Raw genomic sequence first — 17,426 nt, 5'->3', positions numbered from 1 at the left:
GCATGCGCATTCCGGTGGCGTGTGTGTGGTATCCCCGGGGCGAGGTGCTGTCAAAAAACGAAACCAGGAGGGTCGCGCTTCGTCATGGTTCCCAGCTGCTCGGTCTCCGAGCGCACGTCGGGCGCTGCAGCTGCCGCGGTGCACCGCAGGACCGGTTCTCTTCTGACTCCCTCGCGTTGAGCTCCTCCCGCTTCGGATCCGGTCGGGCGCCTCCAGCACCAAGTCAACAGCCGAGCGTCACCAAGGACTTCATCCTAACCGCCGGCCAAACCCCATCAAAGGCCGAGGCTCCTCTGACACACTCGCTGCACGTCTGTGATTTGCATGGTGCGCGTCGAGCTGGTGAAAAAGTCAACTGGGAGCCGATCTTAGAGATCTTACTGGCAGCCCACTGAAGCTCAGCAGGTGTGAGCCTTGATGGGAGGCGTCCCTGGCCTTTACCCATCATGGCCTCCTGATAATCCCCCTCTCTGAACTGGCTCCATCACTCTGCTCTCCTCCCCACTGAGAGCTGGTGTGTGGGGAGCGGACTGGCGCATCATCCAGGTGGGGCTGCACACTGGTGGGGGTGGAGATCCCCCTGACCTGTAAAGCACTTTGAGTGGAGTGTCCAGAAAAGTGCTATAAGTGTAAGCAATTATTATTACGAATTTCAACATAACGACTGAAGAGCTTGCTGCAGGCTCCCACACCCCTTTGTGTAAAGATGTGCCTCCTGCTGTAGATTATCAAATGCACTTTCACGTAGTTCCCAAGTTAATTCAAGGCTTTCAACTGTATACCCTGCGATTTTGTTTTCCTTTCTAACTTTTTAATCGCTTCCCTCCCTGTGTGTGTGATTTCGAAGGTGTATCAGGGAAATACTCTGTAAAGAAACAGACAGGCAAACGTGATTTTTGATTTTATTTACTGAGCGAAACGGAAGACGGGCACAGCGAGAAGCGAATGAACGCGTTGTCTGAGCGGAAGGCGTTACAGGGGGTGCTCAGGTCAGCCCAGTCCATCACTGGAGTACAGCTCCCCTCTCTTGTGGACAGTTTTACAGCTCGCTGTCTCAGGAAGGCTGGATGTATCGTAAGGATACCAGTCATCCTGGTTTCCCACTTTTCTCCCCCTGCCCTCTGGTCAGCGTTAGAGGAGCATAAAGACACGAACTTCCAGATTCAGAGACAGTTTCTGCCCACAAGCTGTCAAGTTACTGAACTCTACCCCCACCACTGACTCACACTGATGTTTTTTTTCCTTCTCACACTGCTTGTCTGACTTGCTTTTTAAGTCGTATGTTATTGAAATGGTTGTTTCTGCTGCGGACCTGTGTGTATGCTCGGTGTTGCACTAACGTCTTTGTATAAGCATTCCATTGCACTTGCGCATATAAACAAATAAACTGATCTGCGATTACAGAGCCGATTGGCTCGGGTGTCGCGCCGCCGTCTGTCCGGGACCTCAGCTGCTCTGTCTCACGATCTTCTGGATCCAAGGCAGGTACTTGGAGACCCGCGTGTAAATGTTGGGCCAATTGGGGTAATCGCAGTTGCCGGAGTTGAACGAGACGATGCCCAGGGCTTCACCTCCGCACACCAGGGGCCCCCCGGAGTCACCCTGCGCGGGACAGAGAAAGGGAAGAGTCAGGAGCTTCGGAAAGGGGCGCCGGTACCGGCTTTGAATCTTTGCCCGTTTCGCTGCTGGTGTGTCTGGTGCACGGGTTCGAGGTCGGGTGCATTCTACCGCAGCTCCTGCGCTGAGCTTGGCTGTGCTGTTGCAGGGGCGGATGAGAGCACTCAGGGGCTTGTTATGACAGCGTGAACTTGTGGCTCACTTTAGAGATCTAACCCAAGCTGCCTGTTGAAAATGCAAGGTCTTCCACATGAATTAAAATACAGCCTTTCAAATCACTTTGCGTGGAAAGCAGGGAACATTTGTTCAAAGTAACAGGTCCTGGGGGGGGGGGGGGGGTGAATCAGCTCTCTTGAGGAGATGACTGTGCCAACGTGGAGGCAGGAGACTGTCCAAAGACCAGGTAGGACAGAGTCCATCCACTTTCAAAAAGGCCACTTTTCCCAGTGAGGTCCCTGGTCAGCCCAAAGCTAACAGCAAGGACACCAGGAAAGGGATGGTTTAGAAGAGTCCATCACCATATCAGCACCATATCTGTGGGAGGGGGGAGGTCACCAGCCCGCCCAGGCTCTGCTGACAACATGCAAACTCCCCACAGAACACACCCCGAGCCGAACCGAGGACCTTGGGAGGGGAAAGGAACAGAGCTGAATGACAAAAGCACAGACGCAGGCTTTTTCAACAGCTCCCTGCGTGCTCTCCAGTAAGGGCTCACGCCCCTTCGCAGAGCGTGATTCGGACGCGGGTGCCCGTGCGCTGACCTGGCAGGCGCCCTTTTTCGTCTTGTAGCCCCCAGCGCAGATGATGTCGGCGGGCAGCTTTCTCTGCCACATGTTCCGGCAGACCTCCGTGTCCATGACGGACACGTTGACAACACGGAGGCTCGCCACGGCTCTTCCCTGGGTTTTAGTAGCGCCCCAGCCGGCCACGGTGCAGCTCGTCTTCGGCTTGATGTCTCTGTCTTTGCGCGGGTACTTAATCACATTGATCCCCTTCCCTCTCTTCACTGGCTTGGACAGCTTTTAGACATAGATACAAAGCACATACGAGATGTCGCATTAATGAAAATACACTCTATACGGGGGGAAAATAGGTCCTGTTGCCGGTCTGGAAAGGAGTCGTCCGGTTTTGTGCCGCTTCTGCAACCAGGGGGGGTTTAGCGCCGGGGGGAGAGCGGGGTGCGCCGCTGGTACCTGGAGAAGCATGATGTCGCTGCCTAATGTCACGTTCTTGAAGTCGGGGTGTCTGTACTCTCGCTTCACGCCGTACCTGCGCGCGTCCGCGCTCGCGATGTTGTGAGCGCCCAGGACCACGCTCATCCTCTCGCTGCTGAGGGAGAAGAAGAACCAGCTTTGACAAAGCATCGCGTCTCCGGTCGCGTTCGTCTGACCTGGAGCTGCGTGTGGATGTTTCTCTCTGCGGGTTGGCTGAGGTTATTGTACGGTTTCTTCCACACTTAAACTACGGGTGTGCTTTGCTTTGTCAAGTTTCCCATGTATTGGCTGCGATTTTATTATTTTTATATCACTTTTCTGCTGTTTCAGTGTGGTACACCATAAGGATTATGGCATAAGATTCTGATTTATTGTTGGTCGTTACCTCACTACCCTCTACATCAAAATCCTCTGCTGTTCTCTTGCACCATTGTGTTGAGAGAAAGCACTGAAAGGACAGGGCTACTCTCAATTCAAAGCATCTACGATTCCCGAGTTTTCCCTGCCGTAAGAACATAAGGAATGTTACAGCTGAGTGGAGGAAGTTAGTAGTCTATTGACCCAAGGGTCCAACTGTTTGGTTTTTTTTTAAAAAGCCGAGGAGTCAGTTTCAACAAAAATGACAGGGTAGGTTGTTCCACACCTCCACCACCCTTTGAGTAAAGAAGTGCCCTTCCTTCTCAATTTTCACGCCACTTCCACTTAATTTCCACTCATGGCCCCTGGTTCAGGTTTCACTTTTTAAACCAAAAACGGACACACGCTTGAAGACTTAAAGAAATGTCTTCAACCTGAGTAGCCAATTAAACAATTACCCTAAGCATTTTCTTTTGTTAGACATATATAGGATTTTCCTAACACAATTTAAGGTTGTTTCCTTTATGTTCTTAAGGGTGATTACTGAAATCATCTACTTCAGTAAATAATAGTTTTCATAGTTACCATTAGAACCTTGGAGCTCAGTTAGAAGTTTTATAATTATGCTGCTAATTAACTTGAACTTGAACTTTATTGCCCTATTTAACCGGTACATGTACTGGTACAATGGAATTCTGACTTACAGAAAGTCTCTCGATTGTTGAAACACAAAGTGCAGACAGTGCATCAAGACAACATACAAATAAACAGTAGACAATGTACTACAAGTAAACAGTTTGAATCGAAACAATGCAGACATGTTAAACATGACTGCAGATGTGCAATAAATAAATACAATTACAATTAAGTAAATAGACTGTCTAACCGAGAGCTCAGGTTTAAGAACCCCAGCATACCAGACTTTGAGAGCCCTGGTTCAAGGCTTGAGAAAGAAATGATCAAATCAAAACCGTCACACAGAACAATCAAGCTCATTTGGGCTCGGTTATAGAACAGTTTGGAAGAAGTGTGCTCTCCACAACTTACCCCTTGGAGCAGTGAGCAGCAGTCATGACAAAGTTCTTCGATATCAGAAAGCCTCCACACCTGTGAGTCCCATTCACCTGTATGGATGCCATGTACAGCTGTGATTTTCCTTTGACTTCTTCTCCATCGATGATGTCTGCATCGAAAGAGCCTAAAGCACAGTTAAAGACAGAAAATCAGATCGCTGAACACAAAAGGCCTGAACACAACATCTGGAAGGACTAGAAGAAACTTTAATTGAACTGTGGTATGTATGTGTCCTGGAGCCGAACAGACAGCATGTCTAGGCTGACTTGTCATTAAAGACATTTATATCTGCTCCAGGACCCTTAATGCGTTTGCACCATTAAGCAATACCACCATCGGGTCACAGCTCACACATTGTACACTGGGCAGCATTAAAAAGCATCAAGTGATTGCAATATCTTTCCAGAAGTATATATTCAGAAACTAACCAGTCAAATCATTACATTCAGTTTATTTCTGAGCAATTAGCCAAGTGTGAAAAAACACTTATGGTGACAAGCCTGCTGGTTGCACACCATACACAGCGGGGTGCGATAATTAATCTTTTCCGCAACAATGTAAATGGAATTTAATGCATTGGATGACATCAATTGAGAATAGAGTCTGCAGTATTTCACATTCATTCGGATACGACACAGATTACAGTTAAAACTCAATGGAAACATGAACCCTTTTCTGCACCTTGAGCACGTTGCCACAGTGTCTGTTTGAGATCAGTTCTGAAGCCAGTTTCCCCCCTAAGGTCCCGTCGCGCGCGATGGAGGTCGGACAGCATCGACGTGCCATCAGACTGCTGGCCTCTGTCCAGGATCAGTCCGGCCTGACGGCTCTAGGCTGTGAGCAGCAGTGTGGACTCTTACCAGTGTGTGCCAGCGCAGGCAGGAGGGCCAGGAGGGCTGCAGGCAGGAGCAGGAGTGCAGACAGCATGGTGTCACTGTGGCTCACAGTGGGGGGTGGCTGTTTCTCGGCTTCTGGGACCTCTATGAGGCAGATATGCAAGTGTGGCTCGTCTTTAATACCCCCCACCCCTGCACACACCTCACAGGAAGCTGAGGTTAATTTAATAAAAAAAAACCCTTTGAAGTAGCCCTCCTCTGTTTCTGAAAAACAGAAGCCCCCCCTAACCTGTGTCTCTGCAGGGAGAAAGGGCATAGCTGAGATCTTGATTAAGATAAGATCACTTTATTAGCCAAATACAATTTCTTGCATTAGGGATTTGTCTTTTCCAATACCTTAGCTTGCTCTCCATTAAACATACAGGCAGGGAGGGAGAAGCTTGGGATCAGAGCACAGGGTCAGCCATTTATACGGCGCCCCTGGAGCAGTTGGGGTGAAGGGCCTTGCTCAGGGGCCCAAGGGAGTAGGATTCCTCTGCCAGCCGCAGGATTTGAACCAGCAATCACAGGCGAAGATCCTTAGCCACAGTGCCACTGCTCCACCCCACTCACAGAGTCTCTCTGCTGAATCTGGGCTGAGTGTTCTAGCCTCCATTACAACCAAGCTCTGGGCTGTCCTACTTCTTAATTGCGTAATTGAGCCTTGATTGCTTAATTGACCATTGCTCCAGGACTAGCTGGAAGGAGACTTGCAGGAGAGCAGAATGAGTGTGGTATCCATGTTTCAGAACATAGAAAATAGATACAGCAGCTCACTGATTCTTGAGACTTAGTGCTCCTGCGCTCTGACCCCAGGCTCTCTCCCTGTCTGTGTCTGTGTGTCTCATGGAGAGCAAGCTGGGGTATGCGAAAAGATAATTCCTAATGCAAGAAATTGTAAAGGATTAATAAAGTAATGTTATTATTATTATATCCTACTGATGGCTTGATAGACCCTAACTATCCCTAATCACAAACGCTCTATTTCAGATAAGCATAGTGCAGGACCTGTACTCATCAAAATATATATTAGCACCTCTGTGATTGCAGTTCCTTAATCTGAATTCATTCGTTGCAAGTGGTTCATATTAAAGTGTAAAGTATGGTGTCTGCATTTGATCTGATAGACCACAGTGCCTCAGTGTGTATACTTAGCTTGGCCACAGACAGCAAAGTTCCCACATGCCTCAGTGATGCTCTGTTTCCTTTCAAGATGCTCCGTGGTGTGACCTCTGGTTGACGAACACAACCTCGCCACCATACACAATCGCCGCAACATGCTTTGCAAATGTCTTCTCTCCAGCCCATGGGGTATTTTTAACTACAAAACAAGCAGGCCGGAGGGTTAGGTAACATGTTCGCCTCTGAAAATGGAGTCATCTAAGAAACGCTAAGTGCTGCAGGGGAAGAACTGGTTCTAGGCATGCAGGCCGTGATCATAGGAAATAACGTTGTGCTTTTTTGTTGCCAATTGATACCATCTTAATTGCAACCCACATTCCGAAAGTCTTGGTTATGTGGGTGTGTGTGCAGTAAATGTGTGCACAAGCACGTTGGTCGCCAGTTGGGGTGAGCAGAGCTGCTGCCTAATCATGCTGAATCACTGTCAATCAGCACTTGTGCAATTGCTAGACAATACGCAGTCATTCACACAATATAAAGTAATACACAGAGTCGGGGGGACTGTTTTGCAGCGGCGGCTTCCAAAGTACCAACAGAATTTGTCACATGTTACAACACTGGGGCATTAGGACCCACACTGACCGCAGGGTGAGCGCCCCCTTCTGACCCACTAACACCTCTTCCGGCAGCAGCCTCAGCTTTCCCAGGAGTCTCCCATCCAGGTACTGACCAGGCTCACACCTGCTTCAGTGGGCTGCCAGTCGTGAGTTGCAGGGTGTTGGAGCATTATTATTAGTAGGTGATATAGAACGATCAATGTTAGCAGCACACTGGCTTGGAAGGGCCTCCCCTTACCTGACAGACTCCTTTGCCCCCCCACCCCCCCCCAGCGTACAGCATCCTCGGCATTATGCAGCTCTTTCAGGCGCTTGATCATGGTGGGGTGCGGGGCGATGCCAGTCCGTGGGCAGACCTTGATGACATCATTCAGAGTCGTCACCTTTCCACCGTCCTCCTGTTTTGACTTGGTCATGAGCGCCAGGGCATTCTGAAACTCTTGGGCATTTGTGCTCTGAGTTATTCTGACTGCCGAGATCGGAGAGATACAAGCTTTCTCCGAGGCAGGTACTGTCGCAGAGCGAGAGGGACGTGAGAGTTTTCACAGGTCCACTTCTGTGCAGAAGTTCCTGGATGATGATCTCATCGGCCCTGTTGCACCTTGACACTGCTCTTCCAACATCTCTGTGCTTTACCAGCATCCTGCCATGACTAAACCACACTTTACTGCATCTTATATGCTTTTACCAAGCATTTTGTAAGGCTCGGTTTCAATCTGAATCTCTTCTTTAAGGAAAAACTCTGCTGCACCTACACACCCTGTGGCAGGTGATCTCACTGGCCACAGATGGAAAAGATTAGGGTACGAGCAGATGGGGCCGCTTGAGCACTGAGCTGGGTGGGAAACATGCTGACACACAGACAGGACAGACATTGAGTCATTTATCACAGTGGCACCACATTGTAACCACGCGGTACAGAGACTGGCCGGAAAGACATTCAGAGTGTTCAATCGAGCGGAGAGCTTATTGTCCTAGTTTATGTCAGCATACCTCATAATGGTGCTAGTAACATAAATGCACAACAGACCTTATTCTAGTAACAGTAGCTCGATATACCTGTTGCCCATCATAGAAACAGCTAATAAAATGTCAGAAAAGCAGTTTATTCTAAAATCCAACCATCCACTGGGCCATCAGTTATTGTACAATATTAATTGCGATCAATGGCCTTTGATTTCAAGAGCAGGATTCAAACCGAATTATTTATTTTTTTAAATATAACTTATATTTTGCAATGAGAAGCAGCAATAAATTGATTCATGAATATTTCTTGAATTCCAGAGTTTTTTTTTTAATCTGTCTGGACTAATTTGGCCCACTGAAATGAATTCTGAAGGATAAAAGGAAAGGAATAAAAGGAAAAATAATTTTCATCTACTTGCATATAGACCTTCATGTGTATGTATTACATGCTTTGCTTAGGAAAAGCAAAATATGTATTGGCATGTAGGCCTGGCATAACAGGTAATGACTTTAAAGACATTATTGTGTCTAAAAATTATTAATTGTCATTAATCCATCCATTTTCAAACCACTTCTTCCAGTTCAGGGTTGCAGGGCAGCCAGACTCTATCCCAGCAAGCAACGGGCACAAGGCAGGACACACCCTGGACAGGACGCCAGTTCAGCACAGAATGGCATTTAATTATTTCCACTGAACACATCGATTTATTTTAGAACTGATAGTATGGGAAGATGGGATTTTGGTAGGTATCTAGGCAGGGCTGGGTTGCAGAAACTGTTGATCTTCCTTTCCTACTCAATTGCAGCAGCATGATGTCATTGTCTAGCATGTCGTACCTGGCATAAACATGGTACAACTTCATGCCAAACCGAAGGGACTTTTCTGCTTTGGTGAGGGCCTGAGTGCCAAGCACCACCACTAGGTTTTTCCCCCTTTGGGAAGAAAACACTATGAGATTCCAATGTGCAAGCAGGATTTATGCTGTGCATTTCAGAAAGGAATTCTGAGCTAGTAGGTGTCTAGTACTTTGTCTAGTACTAGTCAGTGCCACTACAGTTCCTAGCATTGAAAAGAAATAAAAAAAAACCTCATGGTTTGATTTTTGGAAAGGTCCCATTTCTTCTTCTCTATACACAAATCCCACAGACGTCTAGCTCTGACGGATCATTTTAACGATCTTCATGCATTGCCCAGATCAGAGCCAAAAAGGTACAACTTAACTCTCTTCCACTGTTTCCAACTGATGAGTTCCTCAAGTGTAACCGTGCTTAATTCCCAGCTGTCCCACAGGTCAGGGGAGCTAATCCCCTGAGTTTGGGCTAATTGTGAGCTAATTGAGTTTGGTGTGAGTTTGTAATGGTGTGCTGCTGTAATGACGAAGAGCTGAGACACCAGGAACCCTCCACTGATGTGCTGGCTGTTGTGCTATATGGGAGGCCATGTAGGACAGGGAATGTGGCCTGTCTTCTCTCCCATTCACGATCACTGAGCCTAAGGAGACTGGAATCATAAGAGGTTCTGTTCATCACTGGTGCTGGCTGCAGAACCTTCACAGAAGGGGTAGGAGATGGAAAATTCATGACAGGCACAGAGACAGAGACAGATACACAGCTTGCTCTAGACATGAGTAATTATGCTGAAATCCTGTTGCGGTCTGAACCAGGAAAGGCTTTTAAATTGTTGGTTAATCTCTTTAGATTTGCATGAATCTGAAGCTCGTGCTTCTGACTGAAGAGGCACCGAGGAGATGAAGTCACCTCTACAGACCCGTCCAAGACAATCTCTCCCTAGCTGCCTTGATCATAAAAGCTCTGCAGCTTTTGACCCATGCTTTTGCAATCTGCAGCAAGTACAGGGCAGAAAGACAAACAAACAAATGAAACGATTCCAGCCCTGATTAATTATTACCATTGGAGTAAACATAAAACATGTTCACACACCGTAATGCTGGTTGACTATTTCCATTGCATTGGAAACGCAAGATCCCAAAAGTCAAAGTCTTTATTCGGATTTTGCATGTCAAAATTTAATAAGCCCTGAGCTCTTAGCAGCAGTGAAACAATGCATATACAGTAGCTTTCTCTGTAGCCCCTCCTAAAGCAAGCCCTTCACTTGCCTGCTGTGGTCTGACCTCTTTCGTCCTCAAACTGCTGTCTGCGTTAAAAGTAAAGCAACTGTAAAGTGACAATCATTCCTGATCTTTTATATCTATTTAGGTATAAAGCATTGTCTTGCCTGCTGCCATGGGTCTGTGGAGCCGGGCATCGTGGCCCCTGTGTGCCAGCACAGACAGGAGGGCAGCCAGCAACAGCAGGAGTGGGGCCGGCATAGTGTCAGTGTGGCGTCTGCTGGGGGAGGCTGTCTGCTCCACAGATCTCGAGGCTGCGGGTAGATCGAGCTGCACAGAAGACCTCACAGGAAGCAGGGTTTGTGTGCCAACAGTACTCTGAAGCCGAGGGGCATGGGCATGGCACACAGGAACAGAGAAGGGCTGCCACGTTCTGACCGCAGGCTGATGGAGGCCCTGTTGACACAGGCCGCTCAGAGACTGCCGATTTGTCCCACAGTGGTGTAAATATCAGGATGAGTACCTGACCATGTTCATGCTATTCATTGAGGAAAAACGTCACTTTAAGCAGCAGCTATTTCTCCAAGATTCTATTATAATAATTAACAGCAGCTAGCATGGTACAGTGGTTAGGACTGCTGCCTCATGGTGCTGGGACCCTAGATTCCCGGGGTGCTGTCTGGGTGGAGTTTGTATGTTCTCCCTGTGTTTGCATGGGTTTCCTCTGGGTGCTCCAGTTTCCTCCCACAGTCCAGAGACATACTGTACTGGCTGGATAAGTGTGTCTATGTGTGTCATAGACTGGCATCATGTCCATCATGTATCCCAGTGCTTCCTGGGATAGGCTCCAGCATCTTCTCCAACCCTATACTGGATAAATCAGTTAGAAGATGGATAGGTTCTGATGTAATTTGTAATCTTGCATCCTTTTCTTTTTTATTTTAATGTAAATGGAATAGACTTGTGCAAATCTTACTTTTCTACTGTGTGAAATTACAGCCCTTCTCCCTCCAGCTCTTGTTATTTTGTGTCCATTTGAGAATGATTAATTCAGTTTCGATCGTGCCTGTTTTCAACCATTGATTGGCATTTGAGCCGCCCCTGGCATGTATCCACACAGACCTGTGTGCCTCTCTGCAGGAGGTGCCAAGGCTGCAGTTAAGTACACTGTTCTGCTGAAAAACCCGAGACCAGAGCCCAGCCTGCTTGTGTGAAGACAGCCAAGCCCAGACCCAGCTCTACAGCTTGCACACCCAGCATGGAGATTCTCTACACACTTCTGGCTTTCGGTGTAACTTCTGCTCTTGCAGGTACAGTAATCACGAAAACCTTGCTTCTTAATGAGGGGCCACTGTAAGGTTTGTGTGCTTGGAAATGGAGAGTTCTGGCTACGCTTAGGTTTTGTAAAACAGTATATCAGCTGTGAAGGAGCTCTTTTGGACATTTTCGGACGCCTCATTAACTTTTTGCACCCGTATTAAAACTACTGTGTTGTACCAAAACTGTTAACCTTACAAAACCTCACCTGGGTTATACGGAGCAGCCCAAAGTGAAACTTTTCACCATAGTGAAACACACTGTAGAGCAGATACCATGACTCCGTTGCACAAGACTGCTTATGCTACATTGGTATCGTCAATTTATAATCTGAACCGGAATTTCATTTTGAATTTAGTTGTATTTTAGTCTTAGTAGCAGTTGTAGCAGTAACAGTAGTAATAACAGTAGTAGTAGCAGTAGCATTAACAGTAGCAGTAGCAGTAGTTGCAACAGTAGTAGTAGTAGCATTAACAGTAGTAGTAGCAATAGCAATAGCAGTAGCAGTAGCAGTAGTAGAAGACGCAGTAGCAGTTTTGGTATACAGTGCAGTAGTTTTGCTCTACCTCTATCACACTGGATAGGGGAGCCTTCTAAGCAAATACATTCTGGAGCAGTAGGCAAAGTGCAAATTCTAATCCAGTCTAATCTAGTCTTACAGTAATAATGATCATTTTGCAAAAGAAAAGGCTGAAACTCTGTAGTGAGAGAAGCCAGTGGAAAACCACTTATTGGTCCAGCTGGGCACTGGAGCGATAGCCAGCTGGAGATGAAAGCTCTGGGTGAGGTTTCTGTTCAAACTGTGACTGAATCTGTCTGCTCGACAGTGTTTTCTGGCGAAGTCGCCCAGCCTCACAGCAGACCCTACATGGCCTATGTGATAATATCCAGAGCCGACCGTCACACTAGCTGTTTGGGCTTTCTGATTCGGAGAGACTTCATCCTGACTGCAGCAAGCTGTGGAGGAACGTAAGCATTCGTTTCTATCCCTGTCCTCACCCTTGCACGAATGTGCCGCCTATGCCGGCTTGCAAAGTTGACCAGCTCTTTTAAAACATTACGTAATGTGGTGTAATAAAACGTGACCAGATGGAACATGTTCACACAGACAATGGTACGGTACAGAACCTCTGTCTCTTACCAGCTAACATGATCTGATAATTATCATGTCTGAAGAATATAAGATCATATGTTTTTAAACAAGAGGGGGGAGGGGCATTTATTTGGGAAATCAATTGCTAATTGATTCAAAGATCTCATCTGGACGGTTCTTGAAAGGAAAGGTATTGGCTATTCCAAAAAAGTTCATGAGTTTGGCTTTGAGCTCACTTGAACCTTTTGATTCACCTTGATTCAAGCCTTCTACCGTTGAGGTAGATAATAGTCAATCAGTAAGCTGGGTGTTAGTTCTGATACCTCCTCCTGAATTTAAGCAATTGACATTTTTGGACACATCAGGCAGAAAATAATTGATTAAGCCGAGCAATTTCAAATCTTAGTGTGCATACTGTCCAAGTGCAGACTGAAGCTCTCTCTGCTGTGGGTCGCCCAGTGATGTTAAGACGCTCATCTGGAATCAAGCAGTGGGGGAGGGTTTTGCATTTTAACAGTCACGGAGCAGAAGTGAAGCTCTTCTCCGTTATGAGTTACCCACACCAGCTATGCAAATGGGAAAACTGTCTTTAGCTGCGATGGAAACAAGTGCTGCTATGTCGGTTAAAAACCTTCTAACTAATGTTGTTGAAATTTATACAGAGGTTTCTTTTTCATCCATGCAATATTAAGACCACCCCTTTCTTTAAAGGTTACTGAAAATGTTTGTCATATCTTTGTTGCATCAGGAATATGCCACTTTTAACGCCCTGTTTACTGGTGCATCAGCTACAGTATACTCCTTAATAAGTCACTCTGCTGCCAGGGTTTTATCAAAGTCTGGTTCTCAGGAGCATGCAACCCCTGTCCTGGCTCCTTTACACTGGCTACCTGTCAAATACAGAACATATTACAAGGTTCTGTTGCTGACATATAAAGCGCTGAATAGTTCATCTCCTTACTATTACAAAGCCGGTATTGAACTGCTACACTGCTCCTCTGAACTTGTTGTGCAGAGACTCTGATCTTATGTGTTGCCTAAGGACTTAATTAAAATCAATGTTTTCTGGCTTCACAGCTATGGGACTGTACAATCCTGGACAGGAGCTTGTGATATTATTAGAAAGGGTACTCTATACTTTTATTTATCGTTGCTGAATTGGTATCGCTATGGTTGTTGTTGTAGTGGTTCTTAGTCGATGCGATCATCTACTTGCGGGTCACATTGCCAGCAAACTTTAGAAGAAATGTAGAAATGAAGTTTTTGCGGGTCACAGTGCCAGCAATCTTTAAAAAAAACATCGAGAAATAAACTGCGCCCTCTGGTGGCCTTCGGTGTCATCAGGCAAACGCTCTTTTATTTTTCTTTTATTTTGTCGTTTCTCTGCTCCAAATCCACTCCTCCATGCACAGAGTTGTATCATGGTTGCTTCATACACCCCTTGTATATGTGTATATACATGCAGCAAACTCACTGCACTCCTTGGGGCTCACAACATCCTTCAAGATGAGGAGACCCAGCAGGTCATAGGTGTGGAGAAGTCCTTTCCTCACCCCCTTTACAACAACGGGACCTATGACATCATGCTGCTGAAGGTAAGCACTCCAGATCATGTTACATTACTGCTGTAAAGGAACAAATACAGACCCCCCCACCTCTACTGCAGAATTTGCCCCAACTCGGCAGAAATAAACTAGCGGTGGGAGGAGATTAGCGGTGACGTCACGGTGAGCCGTTTTTGTTTTCCTCACTAAAACTATCCAGCACAGGAAACAAATCGTACATTGAACTTTCGTCATTGCAGTTGTCGAAAAGATTGATGTGTGCACTGAACTTACAGAGAGCTAAGAAGCTAGAAAGCAGACAACTGTCAATCGTGAATCTTAGGGATGGCGGCACCGAGTGGCTGGAACAGACGGGGTCACTTGCAGCGAACTGAGAGCAGCGGACTAACAGGAGTTCAACCCGTGCTTAGTACGCAGCTGCGGTTTAAACTTGTGCTCCACTTTAGGACCAATTGCAACGAACTTTACCGCTGTGCTCAGTCCGCAGCGCCGTGCTAAACCTGTTCTCGATTGCAACGAACACAAAATAACAGCTGCTGCCCTCTAGAGGTGACTTAAGTAGCGGACTAAGTTACACCACCTCGTCATATGGTTTAAGCAGCTTAGTACCGTACTTGGCGTAGCGCTAGATCGCACTAGAAGGCCCTCGAATGTCGTGGAAATAATATCGTCACTACGTACTGAATTTATGCATCCGTCGCTTGGAAAATGATTGCAATATTTACCTCAAATTGCTTAACACCCATACCACATTGACTCATAATGAAGTTTATTAATACGTGTGTGTTAACAAAAGTGTCATTTACTAATAATTACATTCAATGTCAATCATTATTACTAGCTGTGAATGTTAAGATATCCTAGGGAGTGAAGAGAACAGAACTTAAGCAAATAGTTATAGAAACGGAGCGTGAGCCTTCAATGTGTTCTTTAAAATATGGGAGTCAACTGAATCGATTTGTTAAATATTTTATTGTGGTTATCAAAGACAAAAGCAGGGATAATGAGGAAATGGATCGTACAGAGAGTTCTGTTTCAAACGCTGCGCCTCTCCTTTGTTTCGTAACTAATAGCAGTTGAGTAGCTCATTAATAACTACGTCCCCTCATCCGGTAAACTGTAGCCTAAATGCAGTTCTCGTGTTAAAAACTAACATTAATTTGTCAGGAAATATAGTTTAAATATAAACAAGAAACAGACAAAGTAATAATTGTATAGTTTAAACGCATAGCATACGGCCTCCATTGGTTGTTTTTTTTTAATTTTTATTAAACATATAGAAATTTACAAATACAAATACAACAAGAGGATCAGAACCTCCGTTGGTTGTGCGAGCCGGTTTACCAGCGCGGTGACGTCACCGCCCTTCCCTGTGACTAGCAGGGCCCGCAGCCCCGGGGCTGACGGGAGATCTCCCTTTGGCTCAAGAGGCTGGGTCCCTGTTGAGCGGTGAGGGTGCATACCCACGTGAACCCCGTTACAATATTAACGTGGCCTACGTATTAACCCACTTATCAGATGAATTGAAATGTTCTGATGCACAGTCCCCTGAAGTTCGGGCTAATTAGGACAACAACGACGCCGAGCCCTGGAAACCGGATTAAGCACAAATTCAGCTGAACTCCAACTGTGTCCCGCACGTGTTTTCGCTGCAATTGAACTCAGAGCTGGAAATGATCGCCAGAAAGTACCGTACTAACTAAACCGCAACTTAATACGCAGCTGCGTACCAACTCGGGAGGATCGTTGCAATTGAGCCATGATGTTCAAATGTGTTATTGTCATGATTGAGTTGCAGTCTTCACAAAATGAGCCAAAGGATGACGAATAAAATTAAAATAAATAAATAAAATGAATAAATAATCAAAAATTACCACATAGATAAAAAAAATATGTAAAAGTTTATGTAAACATGCAAATAATTATAAAGTTAATTCCATCACCCCCACAATTAAATTAATGAACCCAATCAAAAGGCGAAGGACGATTTGCTACAGTGTCTGTAGATTAGAACGTAATTAGAAACGCTTGATTTTATTGTCCACGGATTAAGAGGAATAGGAAACAAACGGTTTGCCTGAGCCCGTTCGTGATCTTGCTTACTTACACTGGGCGAGAAGCGAAAACAAGGCGCTGGTCGACGCGCGCGGCCGCGGTCCACAAGCTCAGGGTCCGCGGTTCGAGAACGCGCGCTCGGGTCCCGCGCGAGAGTCCCCGAACAGTCCCGAACGCGTCTGTTGTCTCGCAGCTGAAGAAGAAGGCCAGACTCGGGGAGGCCGTGGGCCTGATTCCTGTGCCGTGGAGACGGGTGCCCCCCGGGACCGTGTGCTCGGTGGCGGGATGGGGGGCTGTGGACAGGGAGGGGAGAAACAGCTCTCCCGAGCTCCGGGAGACGCAAGTGACGGTGCTGAGCGACGAGGAGTGCAGGAAAGAGTGGGAGGAGACCTTCGACGAGACCAAGATCTGTGGAGGCATCCCTGACCGTGGAATCTGCAGGGTACTGAAACCACACTTCAGTTTTACTGTGGTATTCTCTTCTGTTATCAGCTAGCACCTGAGACCTTCAACCCCAGTTTTAAAAAAAACCCTATTAGTTTTATTTGATTTATGTGAATATTCAGTTTAAGCCCCTTAAAAAAAAAGTTTTGAAAGGTTTTAAAACTATTGGTGGCACAATCAGACTGAAGCACCTTGCTCCAGGGTACAACAGCAGAGATACTCTCCCCACTTCACTGCCTTTTTGGTAACAGGTCTGAGATAGCAGGCGCATGGCATGTGTTCTAAGCGCCTGTAAGCACTGGTGAATCTGCAGTCTAAGATCACTCTATTGGCCATATACAGTTTCTTGCATTAGAAATTTGTCTTTTTGCAGACCCCAGCTTGCTCTCCATGAGACACCCAGACAGGGAGAGAAGCTGGGGGTCAGAGCGCAGGGTCAGCCATTTATACTGGAGCAGTTGGGGTGAAGGGCCTTGCTCAGGGGCCCAGTGTTAAGATGAACAGGTGCCCAACGAGGTTTGAATAGGTATCACTGAGAAATAAGGATAGTGGGCCAGAAAAATATTTAAGAAATTTGAGAAGCAGCCCTGTTAAAATGCAGGTGTGCAGTGCTCACAGCCTATTGTGTGTGTGTATTTCAGGGGGACTCTGGGGGACCCCTGGTCTGTGAAGGAATGGCACATGGCATCATTTCTCAGGGTAGCATACCCTGTGAAGAGAAGCCCACCATCTACACCAAGATTTCCGTGTACGAGCCCTGGATCAGAGAGACACTGGAGCAGAACTGAGCTTCCATATCGCAGCCCGTATATAAAACAACTGTTCGCGGGCTTGAGTGCCTGTCTGCAAAATGGACCTTTAAACTCAAGCTGTATTGCAGTGAAGCTGTGCTCAATTATTTTGTAACCTGTCCTGCTTGCTGAATCTTTGCCAAAATATATGGTCCCCAAGTCATGTTCTCTGCTTATATGAAATCTGGTGCATTAGCACAGTGGAGGAGTTCCGCTGACCAGTTTGTCTCGAAAGAGAAGCCAAGATCTC

General features: G+C 46.5%; 2 protein-coding genes across 4 annotated transcripts; one reads left to right on the top strand and one right to left on the bottom strand.

The window, feature by feature from the left end:
• Positions 1-890: 890 nt before the first annotated feature.
• LOC102687458 (mast cell protease 1A-like) lies at positions 891-5,468 on the bottom strand. 3 transcript variants are annotated; one of them, XM_069185987.1, is made up of 5 exons: positions 5,123-5,468; positions 4,236-4,386; positions 2,811-2,943; positions 2,379-2,636; positions 891-1,602 (listed from the first exon to the last, which is right to left on the bottom strand). In XM_069185987.1, exons 1-5 carry the CDS (start codon positions 5,412-5,414, stop codon positions 1,447-1,449), a joined length of 990 nt encoding a protein of 329 aa, XP_069042088.1. In that variant the 5' UTR covers positions 5,415-5,468; the 3' UTR covers positions 891-1,446. The 3 variants fall into 3 exon arrangements, with proteins under 3 accessions (XP_069042088.1, XP_015220991.2, XP_015220989.1); XM_015365505.2 differs by having other exon boundaries at positions 2,811-2,946; positions 5,123-5,466; XM_015365503.2 differs by lacking the exon at positions 5,123-5,468 and adding an exon at positions 4,944-5,116 and having other exon boundaries at positions 2,811-2,946.
• A 5,584-nt stretch (positions 5,469-11,052) lies between these two features.
• On the top strand, positions 11,053-17,339 carry LOC102687250 (granzyme B-like). Its single transcript, XM_006640046.3, has 5 exons — positions 11,053-11,221; positions 12,056-12,197; positions 13,787-13,916; positions 16,135-16,383; positions 17,027-17,339. Exons 1-5 carry the CDS (start codon positions 11,170-11,172, stop codon positions 17,171-17,173), a joined length of 720 nt encoding a protein of 239 aa, XP_006640109.3. The 5' UTR covers positions 11,053-11,169; the 3' UTR covers positions 17,174-17,339.
• Positions 17,340-17,426: the final 87 nt, after the last annotated feature.

This window comes from Lepisosteus oculatus, chromosome 29 (assembly GCF_040954835.1).
Source record: "Lepisosteus oculatus isolate fLepOcu1 chromosome 29, fLepOcu1.hap2, whole genome shotgun sequence".
Lineage (NCBI taxonomy): Eukaryota > Metazoa > Chordata > Actinopteri > Semionotiformes > Lepisosteidae > Lepisosteus > Lepisosteus oculatus.
The sequence above is the reverse complement of the archived record's forward strand: the minus strand, read 5'-3'. Positions and strand labels throughout refer to the sequence as shown.

Bases quoted from the DNA above. Each gene is read 5' to 3' on its own strand.
- LOC102687250 (XM_006640046.3), top strand. From the start codon at position 11,170: ATGGAGATTCTCTACACACTTCTGGCTTTCGGTGTAACTTCTGCTCTT. The intron at 11,222-12,055 runs GTACAGTAATCA...TCTGCTCGACAG, and splicing joins TGTAACTTCTGCTCTTGCAG to TGTTTTCTGGCGAAGTCGCC. The intron at 13,917-16,134 runs GTAAGCACTCCA...GTTGTCTCGCAG, and splicing joins ATGACATCATGCTGCTGAAG to CTGAAGAAGAAGGCCAGACT.
- LOC102687458 (XM_015365505.2), bottom strand. From the start codon at position 5,414: ATGCCCTTTCTCCCTGCAGAGACACAGGTTAGGGGGGGCTTCTGTTTT. The intron at 4,387-5,122 runs GTAAGAGTCCAC...ACTGTGCTTTAG, and splicing joins GCCTGCGCTGGCACACACTG to GCTCTTTCGATGCAGACATC. The intron at 1,603-2,378 runs GTCAGCGCACGG...TGTCCCGCGCAG, and splicing joins CGAAAAAGGGCGCCTGCCAG to GGTGACTCCGGGGGGCCCCT.